We start from the raw sequence: 16,355 nt of genomic DNA on the forward strand, positions 1-16,355 counted from the left end.
TTTTCAATTGTGAAGTGTATTTAAGCGTAGGGAGCTTGAGAGTTGTCCAGACACCTCTCAAGTTCCGAACCCTTTCGTGCGTAGCCGCTGGATCTTCCACTTGGTGCGTCCCTGGAGTGACAAGAAAGCCGCCTGCTGGCTCATAGAGAAAGTCTTCTTCGCGGCGTTCACGTCCTTGGGTAGTGCCATTGGCCGGTTGCCTTCTCTGCAGCAGAGGCGCTTTCTCCGTATTAGGAGCTTTCTCATTGGTGTTTGCTTGCTTATGCACCTTTAGAACTTCCACCGATTACCGCACTCGAGGCACGTGACAAATGTAGTCATCGGCTCATCCGAGCTGCGAGTTTGCATCTGAAAGTATACTGTCTTGTTTGTTCGACACCGGAAGCAAGGGAATTGCCCTTGAGCCGCCTCGCCGCTGCTCATCATGCGCCTCACCTCCCAGTCGCTCTGACATGCTTCCAGGCTCTCCTGCTTTTGTTTATCTCTTTCCCTCTTCTTCTCCTCGCTGGCTAGCTCCGCGCTGGTCATGTTGGCCAGCTGATCTGCAGTGTACATCCCCCATAACACCTTTAGATTAAGGTCGGGGTTCTTCGGGTCTGCCAGGTTCCACTTCAGTGTCTTTAGTTGGGCATTATACTCTTTCGTGCTTTGTCTGTCCACTATAAAGCGCGACCACAAGGCTTCCTCAATGGCTGCAGCAACACGCCCAGTTTCTCCCGCCGTGGCACTTCCTGCTGCCGCCGCTGCAGCCGCCGTCTCCAAGCCATCAACTAGTGCCCTCCAGAGAAACGTCCGCGCCTTATCTCTCGTGGAGTCGCCGCTAATGGGCCCGGGGTAGCGGCCTGTGGTCATTTTGGGGGCCTGTCTCCCCTCTGCAGAATTGCTCTCAAGCGCAGGGGCACTGCTGCTGCTTGCTGCTGAAGCTGCTGCTGCCGGTGTCCCCCGACCTGCTGTTGCTGCCGGAATTTCTTTGTTGTTGCTACCGCCTGTTGCACTGCTTTTTGACGCTTGTGTACCAATAGCGCTCTTCCACTTGGCAACAAGTGCGGTGCTCTTCGCCTTTATGCGGCCATCGGGGTGCCTCCGCAAGGCGCCCACACACAGGCCGATCCGAGACTTCGCAAGAAGGCTCCTTGTCATTTGGAAGCCCTCCAAGATACCGAAGGCGTTCAAAACGGTCTCTATATCATTGTTCTCTCCAGCTCCTTGCCCGGGAACCCCTACGGGATCCCCCACACTACGGGATGGGGCCCCCGTAAAAGGAGAAGAAGCCCCTTCATGTGCCCCCTCTTCAACTGCGGGCAAGATCCTGCTCAGAACCTTTTTTAAACGCAAGAGCTCTTCAAGGTCTGCGAGCGGGACGGAGGAGGAACCCTCCGTGTGCCCCCTTGGCCTGGTCATTAAAGTAAGAGGATCACTGTGAGAACCAGAGCAGGGCAGATAAACGCAGCTTTTAAGTATACGCACACCTCAGCTGTTAGCTCTTGAAGTAGGATCAATGCTAGCCAGAGAGCACACAGAAGAGACAAAGGGACGACCCAGCCTATACGCCTAGCAGGAAGTACACAGGACTGCGGCCATCTCCGAAGGCCTCTCCCCCCCTTGGATAACCACAACTATCTCTCCGCTTTCTTCAGTTCCTTCAAATCCGAAGTTCAAAGTACCAGGGGCAACACGGACGGAGCACAGAAAATCTCACATTCACGTCTTGCATGCACTGGGGCTGACTTGCCGCCGCAGTGAATACCGCGCCGCCACTAGTGCCCCCCTTGGCTCTTCTTTATTGACGCATACAAAGGCGGAGGAAGACTTGGTGCAGAGAAGCAGAAAACGAGCGATCCATTGCGGTAGGCGTGGCGCAACTGACAGCAGTGTTACAGGTGACGCTGGAGCCAGTTCATCAGTCTCCGCCTTTCCTCACCCTCTCTGCCTCCCAACGTTCAGGGAACACGGGAAAGGGCCTTGCCACATTTCTCGCGGCACGGAGGGTCTCTACAGAGAACAGAGGCGCCTCCCATAGCGCATATCGGGGCCGCTTCCTGCATCCCCAAGGGTCTCAGCTCGCAATTATGCAAAGTATGCAACCACCAAGCAAACTTCAGCGGACGGGTTCAATTGGGGGAGCCTCGGGGCCCCCTGCGACGACTTCTGTGTCCTTCTCAGTTTCCCCCATTCCAGGTGTCATAACGGCTGCTCCTCCCGTCCGTCTAGACAGCACAAGCAGCGTGAACAGCAGCAGTGGCGATGGCACGGCCTCAGTGCCTGCTGGCCTGTGGAACGTCTCATCTCTAGGTGCCTCTTCTTCTGGCGTTCGGGGCGTTCCTGCAGCTTCAGGAGTACCTGCTGGTATTTCCCCGGGAGCACCCTCTGCAGGGGCCGCTGCCTCTCGGCGTCGTTTCAACCTTTACGCATCGTCAAAGCGGAACCTGTGTTGCCCTTTCTGCACTCCGAGCGGAGGCAGTGGCAGCACAATAGTCTTGGATAGCAGCAGCGGCGATCAGCTGTGCCGAGATTGCGGATATGTCTTGGAAGAGAGGGTCTTGAACGAAGAACAAGAGTGGCGTTCCTTTAGTGCGGAGACGTCGGGAGGGGCTCCGAAGGGCGCAGATCGAAACAGAGTCGGCGAGGCCTTAGACGGCTGGCTCGAAGATGGGGGCATTGGAACCTCCATGTTGATTGGCGGCGGATCGAGCAGCAAGGGTTTGGGGTCGGGAAGGCGACTGCAGATGCTGCATGAGGCAGCAACTGGAGGCAGTGGCGCTGGAGAGAGTGGCAGCAGGGATAGACAGCTGCGAGCGGCATTCTCGTATCTCCGCCTGATTGGGGAGGCCTTCAGTTTTAGGGACCATGTACTTGAACGGGCGAAGGAAATAGCCAAGGAACTTCTGGTGTGTTCTCGCACGGGAAAATGTGTTGGCGGGGGCTCATTGCAGACCTGGGAATGCTGTCTTAAGGGGGGAGAGAGAGGGGGGAGGGCTTTCTATGTGCTACATATGTATAGATATTATCTCTTGATGATCGTCGTTCCCTAGGTGTGCCTTCTTCGTGACAGCTTGATAAGATGCTGTCTTTCTGACTTGGCACGCATGCATGCGGCCCTTTGGCCCTGTGGATGCTTCCATGGAAGATGCAGTTTTTCCATTATTCAACGATGCATGCATCGAACCTCCGATCTCCACAACCACCTACCTCCTTGCTGCTGTCGCTTTTGCCCCGCAGGACGCAGGTCACTTGCGATCGCGGAGCACGGCCGTCTCAATGCTGGCAATTACTTACTTGGCTTGCAGGGAGGCTGGAGCAACCCGCACCGTTCGTGAGTTGGTGGTTTACGACCGCTCGATATCTGAGAAGGAACTCGGCAAGGCTATCAACAGGATCAAACGCCAGCTTCCCATGAGGGGAGGGACGAACAATGCAGAAACTGCCACCCACCTTCTTCCAAGGTACTGCAGTAGGCTGCAGCTCTCGATGCATATTAGCGATGTGGCGGAATACGTCGCCAAGAGGGCCACACAAATCTTTGTATGCAGCCACAGGTAACAACCGGACAAGCCCTCCCTCCGTAGGCACCCATCTTTATTTGCATGCAATTAGGTTTATATATGCATAGATTTCGATATATATACATATATATATATGTATCGAAAAATGGCTCCCCAGCTACCACCCCTATTCGCGGCGCGCGGCACAGCAACACACTGAATATCGATCTGCATGTTGATTGAATTCCCTTGGAAGTGTGCTGCAAATACACGTGTCTCGTTTCAACTACCACGTCTAAGCTCCAAGGCTCCTGTGTGTGTGTGTGTGTGTGTGTGTGTGTGTGTGCGTGGTTGCTGCATACGTCGTTGTCAGGCCGAACTCGGTTGCTGCCGCCGCTATTTGGCTAGTGGTGCAGCTGTTGAGCAGTAGCAGCAACCCTCAGCAGCCGCTGCTGCTTCCTAAGGCCTCGGAGATTGCTTCGGTGACTGGAGCAGGCGAGCACACTCTCCGAACTATTTGCAAGGATATGCTAGATGTCGCGGAGCACCTCCTACCGAGTGAATTTCAGCCCACGATTGAGGGAGGCATTGAGGCTCTTAGAGCCCGAACGGGGAGGAAGCGCAAGGCAGCAGCACCCTGAGGGGCTGCCACCGCCTTGCCGCTTCGCGCCTTTAAAAGTCGTATGTCCGACGAGGGTGAGCGGTGGTTCAAGGGGTGTTTTTACGGCGAGATTACGATAGGCCTGTAGAGTTTCACAGGGACCCCCATGAGGGCCTGACTGGCCCCTCTCACGGCGCCAACTACTTGAGGCGAATTTACTGAAAAACGCACGCGGGTTGGCGCGGGGGCACGAAGGGTATTGGGGGGAGGGGAGCTTGATGGGTCTTAAAACGAGGCGTATTACGCTCGCCACCCCTTCACTGCGTAGGCCTCCCGCCTCGGCGAATGGCCTCCAAATTCCGGAACTTTGTTTGTACTACATCAGAAACCTTCAAAGAAGCCTTTTCCTCTCAAGCCCTTGAAGGGGAGGGCCTTAACTGCAACAGGGAGGGCTCAATGTGCCACTATCCATTTAAGCCAGACAGGTGTCCTGTTTCGTGCATGGAATCATGCCGTCGTGCATGGAATCATGCCGTCGTGCATGGACTCATGCCGGTGGCAAAGTGACAGTTATACAGTCTGCGCTGACACTTGAGGCTTTCAAGAACTTCGGGGAGCCTGTAAGGGTCCCCATCTCTATTTGAGACTCTTGCCACGGCCACCGACTTCAAAAATTCCAAGGGTATACACGCATACCTAGATGTAGAAATTCTTATGTATATATATGTATGTAGACATGCACGCACATGTGTTCTTCTGTATATAAATCCCTTCAAACCCATAAAATACGGAGCGAATGACTAGATGCGAGACGAATAGACCAACTACCACGTGTGAAACTCTTCTTTGCGCATGCACGCAAGGACGAGACGTACGCAGCTGCTGCTGCCATCCGAAGGGGGGCCATCACTCAGATGCGACCACGCACAGCTCCAACCTCCTCCAGTCCTTCCGTGCATGGCTCGCTGGACCTTACCTATGTGGCAAGCCCGTGGCGGATGCTGTGCAAAGACAAGGGGTCTTCTGTGGCAGCCAGCAAGCAGTGTGCCCAGGAGTGCCTCAATTCATAATACACCGACACTGATGGTCAGGGCACACGAATAGAAACCAAGGATTGCCATTTGCGCCAACGCTCCCTTACGCTCCTCCGCGTCGCTCCCAGTGCATGCATTGGGGGCAGGCTTCCTCCTCTCGACCACCCTTTCCCTTCTCAGTGAAGGCCATAAAAAGATACCTTTGTTGCGTCGCAGCGGCAAGACTTAGCAGCAGCTGTACGGGGACTGCTGCGATGGCTGTTCTGTCCTCCAGCCGTGCAGCTGCTTATGTAACCGCGTCAAGTGCAGTGACCTCCGTGAAGAGCTGCATCTGAATTTAGATACACACGACGCTGTTCTTCCGGTGCTTGCCAGGATGCGGGCGTAGAGTGAGGCGGCCTGAGCATGCTATTGTGTTCCTGTTGCATCCCTTCAGTGCTGCATCGAGACTGCACTCTCTGGAGCCTCTGCCTTCAACATTGGGGCCAGAACACGTTCTCCAGGGTTGGCTTTTACACCCGCGCGCTTGTTATGCGCTTCCTCGTTTGAGTTGCGTCTTAGAGAAGCCCCATTTGCCTGAGCTTGTGAATGCCTAGTAGAACCATCATGCTGCCGGTGCTAGTCATTTGCCCCTTATACACGATATCCAGAGCTTCTGAAGTAGATGCTTCGTGAGTTTCAATCAGCTCGTCAGCGTCTGCCGCAAGACGATCCGAGGACACCTGTCGGAGCAAGACAAACCGTGGCAACAACATTTCCCCCAAAGAAAGCAACAGGACAGACCCTTCGTAACCCCTTTTCTCCAACCTCTTTCGCCGGCAATACCGTAAGTCACAGACGCAAACACCTGAGTTACCTTTTGGCCATCGATGACGAGGAATGGGAGGAAGGGCTGGGCAGTATACTTCGCGCCGGGCAGCTGCAAGTTTGCGTTTTCCATTATCGGCACCAAACGGCCTCCACGCTGCGAGGATGCAGATATACGGCAACAAGCAGAAGCTCCACTACGTGCCCTGAGGCAGCACGTGGAAGTGGCAGCGGCAGAGAGCAAACGCCAGAAAAATGCTTCGGAGTGTGAGGCAGAAGGCGTCGAAGACAGAAACAGAAAAAAGCCCTACTTGCATGCACACATATACAAGCGGGCAGAACAAGACACGTACCACCCCAGCTTCCTCTTCTGTTTCACATGCAACGCAATGCTCAACGCTTTGGTGTCGTGGCTCCAAGAGCCCCGCAACAACGCAAAACATCCCGCAGTGCGGGCCTGGACAGTATTCCTGAGAAACATATGTGTATAGAGGCAGAGCACGAGGCACAGTTTACTGTCGTATAAGCTCGAGCAGCATGAGAAGCGAAGAAGCAGGAAGGCAGCAGTAAAGGCGGCGGAGAGGAGAGGAACAAGGGAGGCCCCAAATCAACGGCAAGAAGAGCGGCAGGCAGGCAAAGCACACCCACCCTAAGAAGCGTAAATGTCTTTGTCTTCGAATTGTAGGGAAGGCATAACACTGCTGGCGGTGCATCGGTTACATCGAATTCATGAACAGACCCATCGGGGAAGCTGACGGTTCGGCGCTTCACTGCGCCGTAAAAACACACGCGTGATCACGATCAGCAGCCGACAGACTGGCGCTGCCTCGCGAGAGCAGTCAAACGCAAGCGGAGCGTGCAAAGTGCACCCGAAATCATGAATGAAAGGCTGCAAAGGGGATAAGAGGTAGGAGAAGGTCGACATGCTTGAGGTAGCCCATGGTGCTGTTGCGCGGCCTTACCCGTCCTCCATCCCTTGTACACGACTTCGTCCTTCAGCAGACGCACACTGTCGATAGGATTGCCGCTCTGGTTAGCGCTGCTGAGGCTGCTGCTGTTAGCTCTGCGGGGTGTAAATGCACAGCTCCGCCATGGAGCAGCAGACGAACGCACACAGCATGGCAGCTGCAATGCTGTGCCTGAGGCCACCAACACAGCAGCCCCGCGTCGCGTGACACTGCCGAAGGAAGTCAAGAGCGCCATAAGGAGGTGGGAATGCGGTTTTTTCCGGCTAAAGCAGAATGCGCATGCAGCGATGAGGGCAGCAAGAGCGACTGGGTGTGACTATCCTCTCTAGACGCTCCTGGCGCCTATCCACAGATGCACAACACGGCACGACTAGTCTAGAAATACCTTCGCTATGTGCATTTGCCCAAGGACACTCGCAGGCGCCGCAGCCACAGCAGGAGTCGCTGGTCATGCTGCATGCAGCAGCGCCATCAAGGACCCTCGATGGCAGCCGCGGTGTAGCAGCCGCGGCTGCCACTCCACAAGAGTACAATGAACGTGTGTTTCATCAGCTGCAAACTCGGAGAGATGTGGAGAAAGTGCATCAGAGGTGTACCTGCCTTTGCTGCCCTTCCTTTTAGACCTCTCGACCCCTGCAAGGGCCCCCAGCGGCACCAGCGTAGGCCTTCATAAAGGCACCAATTGCTCCTCCAGCAGCGCGAACAAGGAAAAATTATCGTCTTCTGCGGCTTTCTCGAGGGGCTGCTGCGTTCTGGGGCCTTGTTGGCAGCTAACCCCTTCGCCGAACCCCTCCGAGACCATGTCCATTCCGCTGATAACCTGGGAGGCCCCTGAGCCTGAAGGGCCTCTTGAGATGTTCGACGGGAAGTCGGAAGAGAATCCGCTCTTGCATATGTCTCTGGAAGAGGTGATTGAACGCGAAAAGGACCGAAAGCAGCACCAACATGTCCTCCATCCGCAGCAGCTGCAGCAGCCGCAACACCAGCGTCGCGTGTTGCTGCGGCCCAGCCCCTCAACAGTGCCTCCCTTAGAGGAAGCGAGCAGCCGATGGCATCACCTGCTTCGCGCTATTTGCGTAGAGGCCCTCGGCATTCCATATGTCGCCTGGAGTAGAGTCAGGCTCATCAGCCGAACGGAACCCGTAAGCTGCTCCTGCTCCTATTGCTGGCGCTGCTAGTGCCGCTCAAGGCGGAAGTGTCGATGCTGGCGTCATTGCCATTGCAGCCAAGCCTTGTAACTCGACTCGCTGCCATCGTGGCTAGCTGCCTACCTGCACATCCCGCTAGGCAGCCACACGGCTACCTCGCTGCCTAACGAGTCCTTAGTCGATTGCCAACTCCCTCAACTGTCTGCGTGTGGCTGTACGTGTGTCTGCGCGCGTGCTTGCTGGCTCTTGCTGCAGCCCGCACCCTGTTCGTTGTTCGTGGTCACCGGGGGTCTTGTATCTCCTCGGGATATCCTTTCGTTCTTTCTGCCGTTTAATCCTCTTCACGTCGAATTCTTGTTACCCCATGGAGGTGTGGATCTTGAGGGGAACTGCCTCCAGGAAGGGGGGCCCTCAGGGATGCAGCAGCCTGAGACTGCCTGTGTGGTGTTCCCTTCGCCAGCAGCTGCTGCCTCGGCACTGCAGCAACGCAGCAGCCCGTGTGACTTTCTGCTGCAACGCCATAAGGAGCAGCTGCAGCTGGCGATCCGCCAGCAAGAGGAACTGCTCGAAGGGGAAGCAGAGGAGGGGGAGGTTGACATGCAGCAGCAGCAGCAGCAGCAGCTGGCCTCACTAAAGGATCAGCTCTCAAATATTGATCAGTTGGAACAGAATGCAGACAAAGATCGTGGCCTCCGGCTCTGCCTTGAGCAGCTTGCCCAGTGGAGGAGGCAAGCACATTTTTCTGCTCAAACGAGCGCATGCCCCCTGCTCCTGTTGTGTCTATGTTTCTGCAGAAGTCTTGGCTCTCAGTTCGTGTCGGGTGCAGATTGAATTGAAGGGGGAGAGTCGTCGTGTGAGGAGTGTCATCCCTGCTGCTGCTGCAATTGCGGTCTCTTTGCAGGACTGTCGCAGTGGCAAGCAGCAGCGACGGCAAGTCTTACCAGCTGCTGCTGCGGCGAACAGCTGCTGCGGACCTTCCAGCTGCATCACCAGAGGCAGCAGCAGATCCCTCAAGAGTGGTGCAGCTTCGGTCTACTCTGAACTTCACGCTGGCAGCCGCCGCTGCTTCGGGGGATCCCCTTGGCCCCCCCAGTGAGACAGCCGGGATAGAAGAGAGGGCCTTGCTGCAAGACACAGTCGCTGTGCAGGTCAGCCGACTGCTGCCCTTATGCCTTGACTGCTGCCCTTATGCCTTGACTGCTGCCCTCCTGCCTTGACTGCTGCCGTCGCTTACGCTGGCTCATGGTTCGCTGCCGCTGCTGAGTGGGGTTGCAGTCAGTGTCGAGACGAGGTCTCCTCTCGAAGTGTTGCTGCGCTTCCTTTGCTGCTTGGCCTTGTAATCAGGCATGCCGCGGCCAGTTCCGTTCGTTCGTTTTGCGGGGAACAGTGGACTCTGGAGAAGGCCCCAGCGAACGCTCCCAAGAAAACAGTCGTGTCAAGTGGGTCATACCATACATGCACTGCTTCCCGAGAAGCTTCGCTTCTCAGGATCCGAACTTGTGTGTCTCAGCAGTGTGTGTGCCTTGTTCTTGCTCTTGCTGCCGCGTCTTCTGCGTTTGCCAGCTCTCCCGTAGACAGACGCAGCACCCGTCCGCGTTGCACCCCCTGCCTGCCGGTCTGTTGCGCGCTTTGTGCACCCGTCTCCGCATGTGCATGAAGGACCGGCTTATTTTTTCTCCTGCTCCGCTTTTCCGCGTTGCAGCCCTCTTGCTTGCCTCAGGGGCGTACTAGACTCCGTGGGGGTCGCCTCTTCCTCGCGCTTCCCTCTCTGGCTGGCTGGCTGGCCTTGCATCTCGACCATCGTGGCGTCTCTCTTGTGCATGTGCAGGTTAACCCCCAGAGCAGAGGCGGAGATGGACGCCGATAGGCCTCGAGCAGGGGGCCCCTCGAGGGGCGGGCCTTCAGGGAGGCCCCACCAATTCGACCCCGAAAGCCCCCCTCGGAGAGATGAAGCAGGACCTCCTTGGGAACACGTTGAAGACAGACTCCCTCGAACACGAAAGTTAGTTGGACGCTCGTGCTTGCCCTGCCTGCGCAAAAGGGATGAAGGCATCTCGGCTCTAGCGTGGGAAGAACGCGCGACTATGCGAGTTGCGTCCATGTGATCGATCCTCTCTCTATGGCGCTTCTGTTTGTGGCCTTCACAAGAGCTGGTTGCGTTGCATTGTGTTGCGTCATGCGACTTTCATGCCTTTGCGGTCAACTCTTGCGCTATGGGGTATGCGGGATGATAGCCATTCCTTATATTGTCTTGTTGTGTGCCTCACACAGATCAGCCGAGCTCGGCCGCAGGGGAGCACGGGACGGGCACAGGGAGACTCCCCTGGGTGTCCTTCACAGACACCGCAGCCGCAGCTGGACTTTAGAGAGATACCGAGGAAGAGACCGACCAGTGAGAGGGAGGGAGGTACGGAACTACATGAGAGCGAGGAGTACCAGCATTAGCTTGAGCAGGAGCAGCAGCGGCAGTGGCAGCAGTAGGGAGCGGCTGAGAAGACGCAGGAGAAGCAGCAGCAGCAGCCGTAGCCGCAGCAGGGGGCGAGGGGACCATGTACGCTGCAGCAGCAGTGACGATCTCAAAGGGAAGAACAGAAAGGGTAGAGGTTTCACGAGAAGGCGCAGGGGTATGGCGGCAGACAGAGAGCTAGCTAGACAGTATAGACGCAAGCATCGTATTGAACGCAGCTGATTTCTCTTCTTTCGACTTCTGGTGCTGCAGACTCAGCCCTTCGCTGTACGAAAAGGAGTGTTTCATGACGTGCGCTATGTTATAAGCCCAACATTACGCGTGAAGTGACACGCTGGAGGTGTAGTAACAGGAGCAGCAGAGCGCATCGAGCCGACCCCAAACTTTTAAGGCCTTAGCCTGCTAGATTCACTGCAGCCACAGGGGCAGGCTATGGGTGCGCCCATCTTCATGGGTGTTTTAGTGAAGTTTAATGGGCGAGGATGAGCCAGCCTTGGGGCATGACTTATGTAGCAAGGTTGTGAAGTGAGACTCATGCAGTACGAAAGCCATCACAAAAACCCACTTAGATAAAGGGCGGCAGAGAAACATTGTTGGCGCACGAGGTAAAGAGAGAGGCAGAAGTACAGGCTGTACCCAAGGGTACGCATATGGAACCGGACCACCAGTAGGCGCATGCCTTCCCTCATTAAACTATTGTTGCAGAGGCGGACAAACAGACTGCCACACGGAGGTACTTCTACACTTGTAATCCTGTTCTGCCAGCTGAAGCAAGTTGCAGCCATACAGCAGAACCCCTTTGCCCCTACTGGGGCTTTTGGTGTGTGAATGAAACACGGGAGATCTGCGCGTAATGAAGCCCAAGATATAGAACTGTGTCAAGGCCGGATGCCAGGCAGCTCTGTCCGCTGTGGTTGTATGAATCCCCTATCAGCCCCTCTAGAGATCTTCCGGGATTGCATGTGACAAAACACCAAACGGTCAGGAGGCAAGGGGCAGCAACCCTCCTATGAGTGCCTTCCAAGGGAAACCCGATGGGGCTAGCAGGGCCAGTCCCTACGCTGCCCGTGTTGGATGTTCCAATTTGTACAGAGACTGAAAAGGCAGCTTTTAGAAGTAGCAGGTGGACATATGCAGAATGTAGAAAGATAGGCACATATCCCATTTCTGTTCGAGTGTTCCTGCATTATCGTTCTCTCCTTGATGGGGGAGAGAGCGGCCTGAAGCATCTGGTGTATGGAAGACAGTAGGCTTCCTGATGCCCAGCGTGGAAAGGCAATACATTCCAAAATACTCCCCGACTAAACCATTATGATACGCACACAAGCATCTAAGCCAGTAAAGTGCTTGGCGACAGAAACAGGAGACGGACATGGAGCTCTATGCTACCGGCTCGAACTACGCTTCAATGGCTCTTAGAACACCAATGAGACTCCTAGACTCATCTAGATATTGTCTTTTAGGATTGGCGACTCGCATGTCATATTTGTTGTTTATGGAGAGTTAGGTCAAAACGCTACGAACCCACTCTCCAGGAAGGCAGAAACGCTACATTAGTATACATGATACAGGCAGAAGTGTGCTTTAGCCTGTATAGCTAAAGTGAAGGGAAGAAAGACTCACGCACTAGCCACCAACCCAATAGGGACCAGACCAACACGACCGCAGTGGTGGGATGGCTTGGTGTCATTAGAACAGTGGAAATTTGTGAGCCTCATGCTGAGGGATAACGGAAGCGAAGTAAAATTGTAAGGGGAATCAAGATACACACTACTTCAGCAGTATCTCCGGTGCTAATGGAGCAATCTCGACATGCAAATAGAGCCGGCGCATGCATGCGTCAAGTGTGAACCCTGGGGCTAGCCTATAGATGGATGCGTTTTCAATGACAATACGAGAAACAACGCCACGATCTACTAAAATTCTCCACCTTTGAATTATTCAGAGCGGGATATGGAGGTGATCACAGCCGTCTCATTGTATGCATTGAAAAAATGAGCCTCCACATAAAGCTTCCGGATGCCTCTGTAGTATAGGTGATATTGTAAGGGCGCTCCACGCTCTTATCTATTTACAAGGAGACGCCATAACCTCACACGTAGGCCTTAGTTGACATGATCTTGACGTCAGAGCTGCGGTGGCAACCAAGGCGCATTCTGGGCTGCCGCCACTAGAATGCTTTGCCAGCTTATGGACAACAAATGAACCATTGGCCTTCAGTGCATTACATACAGTAAACGGACAAGCTAACAAAAAAGGCTTGGGTGCAAAAAGGCGCACTCATTTACACAGGAAAGTGAGAATAGTTGCTGTGGGTGGTAAGGCAGGGAGAAGGCTGGACAGTGGCAACAAAACGGTGTACCTGCTATCCAAATTTATTTTTAAAATGAATGAATTTTGCTATTCGTACTCCAAACTCCGTCAGGAATTTGGACGTCATTGCTCTTTTAGTACCACGGAGCCCCGCACACTGGGGATAATAGAACCTAATCCAGATCAGATGGCGCATCTTATCCCGAAGAATCCACGCAATTTTTGTGGAGACACCATGATAGAGTTGTCTGAGCACACAGTGAATACCGGGAGTGTAAGTGTGTGCGAAAGGGGCATGCGACACATTGAAGGGGGCTGGCCTAAAGAAGTCGACTCTACAGACCCGCAAGAGGTGGCCACGTGGAAGAAGAGGGCTGAGAGAGATCCGGCCCTTTTGCAGGGTCTTAAACAGCTTACTGCTGATTGCAGTCGCGTGCTGAGGCAAAATCTGGTGGTGGACCTTTTTGAGGACTACTTTAAGGGGACGGAAGTAGTTCGGGGGAACGAGAAACGAATCTATATCAAGTCAAAAGCTCTACTGAAAGACCCCCTTGCGGACTGCAAGAGAGCTGTGACGTGCGCTGCCTGGCATCCGGAGGGCCCCCAAAAGCTGGCCGTTGGCTATGGCATTATGAAGTTCCAAGGCCAACCTGAGTCACTTCCTGCATCTGCTTTGCTCTGGGATCCGCGCCATCCTAACGAACCGCTAGCAGAGCTGGGATCTCCGAGTCCAGCAGTGTCCTTAGCCTTTAACACGAAAATATCTGATTTACTAGTGGGTGGTTGCTATAACGGGGTTGTATGCTTGTGGGACTTGAGGAAAGGGATGAAGCCTGTAGAAGTTTCTGGCTCCTCCAGCAGCCATTATGATCCCGTGTATGAGGTCGTATGGACCCAAAGCAAAACCAACAGTGAGTTCGTGTCGGCTTCCACAGATGGTCGGGTTCTTTGGTGGGATTGCAGGAGCCTAAGAGAACCAATTGAGGAATGCCGGCTTACTAAAGGAATGCAACCAAGTGCAGTAGCATCGGCAGGAACCGCCAACGGCGAAAACGAAGTAGATGAAAGCGCGAGTGACCAGCTATTAGGGGCGATTTCCCTTGCGTGGTCTGTAGAAGCAGGACCAACAAAGTTCCTCCTGGGCACTGAACAGGGTATCATACTGGGCCTGAAAACATGGCCGAAAAAGTCTCCTGAGATTAGCCAGCGATTTGGTTGCGAAGGTGGACAGCACTATGGGCCCGTGCTTGCTGTTAGACGAAACCCGTTCCACAGCAAGTACTTCCTTTCTGTCGGTGACTGGACTGCCAAAGTTTGGATGGAAGAAGTGCGCACACCACTAACTACAACTCCTAATCATCCAGCAACTTTAACTGACGGGCAGTGGAGCCCCACCCGTCCTGGCCTGTTCATTGTTACACGAAGCGACGGCTTCCTCAGCTTCTGGGACTACTACTACAAGCAAAACGAAGTGGCGTTTCAGCACAAGATTGGAAGTGCTCCACTGACGTGCCTTTCCATTCAATCGCAAGGCGAGTTTGTCGCTGTGGGCGATGCTGAAGGGAGGGTGACAGTGCTCAGCCTTTGCGAGGGACTGCATATTTGCGCACCCAATGAGAAGGCCGCCATTGGATCAATCTTTGAACGGGAAGCGAGACGAGAGAAAAACATTGAAATGACAAAACGGCAGACAGAGGGCAAGCGGCAGGATGATAAGCCGTCAATTCGTTCGCGGAGTGCTGCTGTTCAGGAAGCAGTGGATGAGGCACGTGCAGCCTTTTTCAAGAGTATTGAAGAAAAACAACCATCCCTTTCAACATAGATGGCGAAGGGAAATACTATCACAAATTGATAAGCTCTTCCTCAGCCTCGACACAGCGCAACTTACAATAACAACGAAGTATATGCCCCAAACAACAAATCCTGTTCAGTTGTTGGGTGCACGCTCCTGTTGAGGAGTTGATGAAGAGCTCGATATGCAAGGCACTCCAGTGTGTGCCGTTACGAGTCTAAACTAAAACGCACTTTTTTGCCAAGTGGATGCTGAGCTCGAGGCCAGTCATCTGCTTGGTGATACTGTTTATGGTGAAGGTAGATTTTTAGAGCTCCCCGCTCTGTGGGTATTGTGCTTAGAGTTAGTATACATATGACACAATAAGAGGCAAGAGCAGGATAGGAGGCACTTCCCTTTGCTATCGTATTCATACAGACATTACAAGGCACAAGCGTGCTACAGCATTCCAGCACCAATTCGGTGTATGAGTCTTTATCATCTACCTTTGCCCTTGAAGGCTTCTCAGCTGCTAAGTTCAGCAAAAAAATTTGTGCGCATGCTCGGACCCTGCCAGTGAAAGCGTCTCTAAACTTCATTCACCCTTAGAGCCTATACCGAGGCCTGAAACCCTACAGCACGGAGAATCCTCATCGCGTTAGGTCTGCTGGCAGCACACCCAAACTTGACGCAGTTGCTTGCTACACTGCGCCGTCAGCAGCGAAAATGCGGGTATTTGGGTAGCAACTCGCAACAAACCACTGGATGATGGGCGCGAACTAGGGAGACTGAAAAGATTCTTTTTTCTGGACACGCGCATAAGGATGACACTGGGTAAAGAGAAGCTGTGATTTGGCAGCAATTGAGCCAGCACACAGCGGCGTGGCAGTGGTGGCGAAGCGGACATTGAAGTGGGGGAAACGGCAAGGGGCAGGAGCTACAGCCAGCCCGGCACCCCATGATGCCCCCATACACAAAGAGCGTCGGATGCGCAGTATATAAGTGGCCTTCTAGGGAGTACCCCCAGCGCTCCTTTGGCGTTTCTCAAGTACTCTTGCGCCCCTTGCTTTACCCTTCGACCCTCCCACTGGCTGTGGCCGCCGCTGCTTCTGGTGCTGCACTCGATCGCTTTCAAGTTCATACAGAAGAAGATAGGCTTGCGTCTTCCTCACCTCTTCCCAGCAGCTCCGCCTCACGCACACGTCATTCACTACCCACCATACATCCTCCTCTTCAGATGGACCCTCGAAAGGCTCCCACCCGCGTCGGTAGCAAACATAGTGACCTCCATCGCCGCTTCTGCCTTGATGCTCAATTACAGCACGCAGCGCATACCTCCCCAGTGCGCTTGGAGGATCCCCTCCGGAGTCACACAACCAGCCGGATGGTGTACACCCTGCTGCCTGCTGGGAGGACGCCTCAATCATATCTCCTACACTGCTGCAACTGCCTCGTGCAACAGGAGCAGCCGCGCCGCCCCCCAAATACGGAACAAGAAGACTCTGCAGTTCGAGGGGAAATTCGACGTGGGCCTTAATCTTTACGCTCCCCAGCCTCAACAATGCTTTGTTGTTGCTGCTGCTGCGCAGCGGATGCGTGCTGCGCGGCAGCTGAAGTAACACCAAAGGGGGGAGGCGCTGAAGGAGGGTCCTGCGATGAGGTGCCCTGCAACGCCGACAGTAAAAAGGCTCCTGTGGAACGGCACTTGTTGCAGCAGGCGCTCCTGTTGCAGCAGCGTTTGCTGCCTCGGCTGCCACTTCCCTC

The 16,355-nt window shown here is 54.4% G+C and overlaps 5 protein-coding genes across 5 annotated transcripts; 3 read left to right on the top strand and 2 right to left on the bottom strand.

The window, feature by feature from the left end:
* Positions 1-270: 270 nt before the first annotated feature.
* On the bottom strand, positions 271-1,401 carry LOC34622167 (transcription elongation factor S-II). The gene has a single exon (XM_026334238.1). The coding sequence runs from the start codon at positions 1,399-1,401 to the stop codon at positions 271-273; it is 1,131 nt and encodes a 376-aa protein (XP_026190023.1).
* Positions 1,402-2,069: 668 nt separating this feature from the next.
* On the top strand, positions 2,070-4,678 carry LOC34622168 (transcription initiation factor IIB). Its single transcript, XM_022735346.2, has 4 exons — positions 2,070-2,888; positions 3,220-3,536; positions 3,856-4,108; positions 4,412-4,678. The coding sequence occupies exons 1-4, from the start codon at positions 2,070-2,072 to the stop codon at positions 4,676-4,678; spliced, it is 1,656 nt and encodes a 551-aa protein (XP_022593278.2).
* A 996-nt stretch (positions 4,679-5,674) lies between these two features.
* Positions 5,675-7,127, bottom strand: LOC34622169. Its single transcript, XM_022735347.1, has 5 exons — positions 6,887-7,127; positions 6,573-6,694; positions 6,278-6,394; positions 5,974-6,081; positions 5,675-5,839 (listed from the first exon to the last, which is right to left on the bottom strand). The coding sequence occupies exons 1-5, from the start codon at positions 7,125-7,127 to the stop codon at positions 5,675-5,677; spliced, it is 753 nt and encodes a 250-aa protein (XP_022593279.1).
* Positions 7,128-7,692: 565 nt separating this feature from the next.
* LOC34622170 lies at positions 7,693-9,257 on the top strand. Its single transcript, XM_026334239.1, has 3 exons — positions 7,693-7,839; positions 8,296-8,759; positions 8,942-9,257. The coding sequence occupies exons 1-3, from the start codon at positions 7,693-7,695 to the stop codon at positions 9,255-9,257; spliced, it is 927 nt and encodes a 308-aa protein (XP_026190024.1).
* Positions 9,258-12,893: 3,636 nt separating this feature from the next.
* LOC34622171 (dynein, 70 kDa intermediate chain, flagellar outer arm) lies at positions 12,894-14,642 on the top strand. Its single transcript, XM_022735349.2, has one exon. The coding sequence runs from the start codon at positions 12,894-12,896 to the stop codon at positions 14,640-14,642; it is 1,749 nt and encodes a 582-aa protein (XP_022593281.2).
* Positions 14,643-16,355: the final 1,713 nt, after the last annotated feature.

This window comes from Cyclospora cayetanensis, unplaced genomic scaffold (assembly GCF_002999335.1).
Source record: "Cyclospora cayetanensis isolate NF1_C8 unplaced genomic scaffold, CcayRef3 CcayRef3_contig_39, whole genome shotgun sequence".
Lineage (NCBI taxonomy): Eukaryota > Apicomplexa > Conoidasida > Eucoccidiorida > Eimeriidae > Cyclospora > Cyclospora cayetanensis.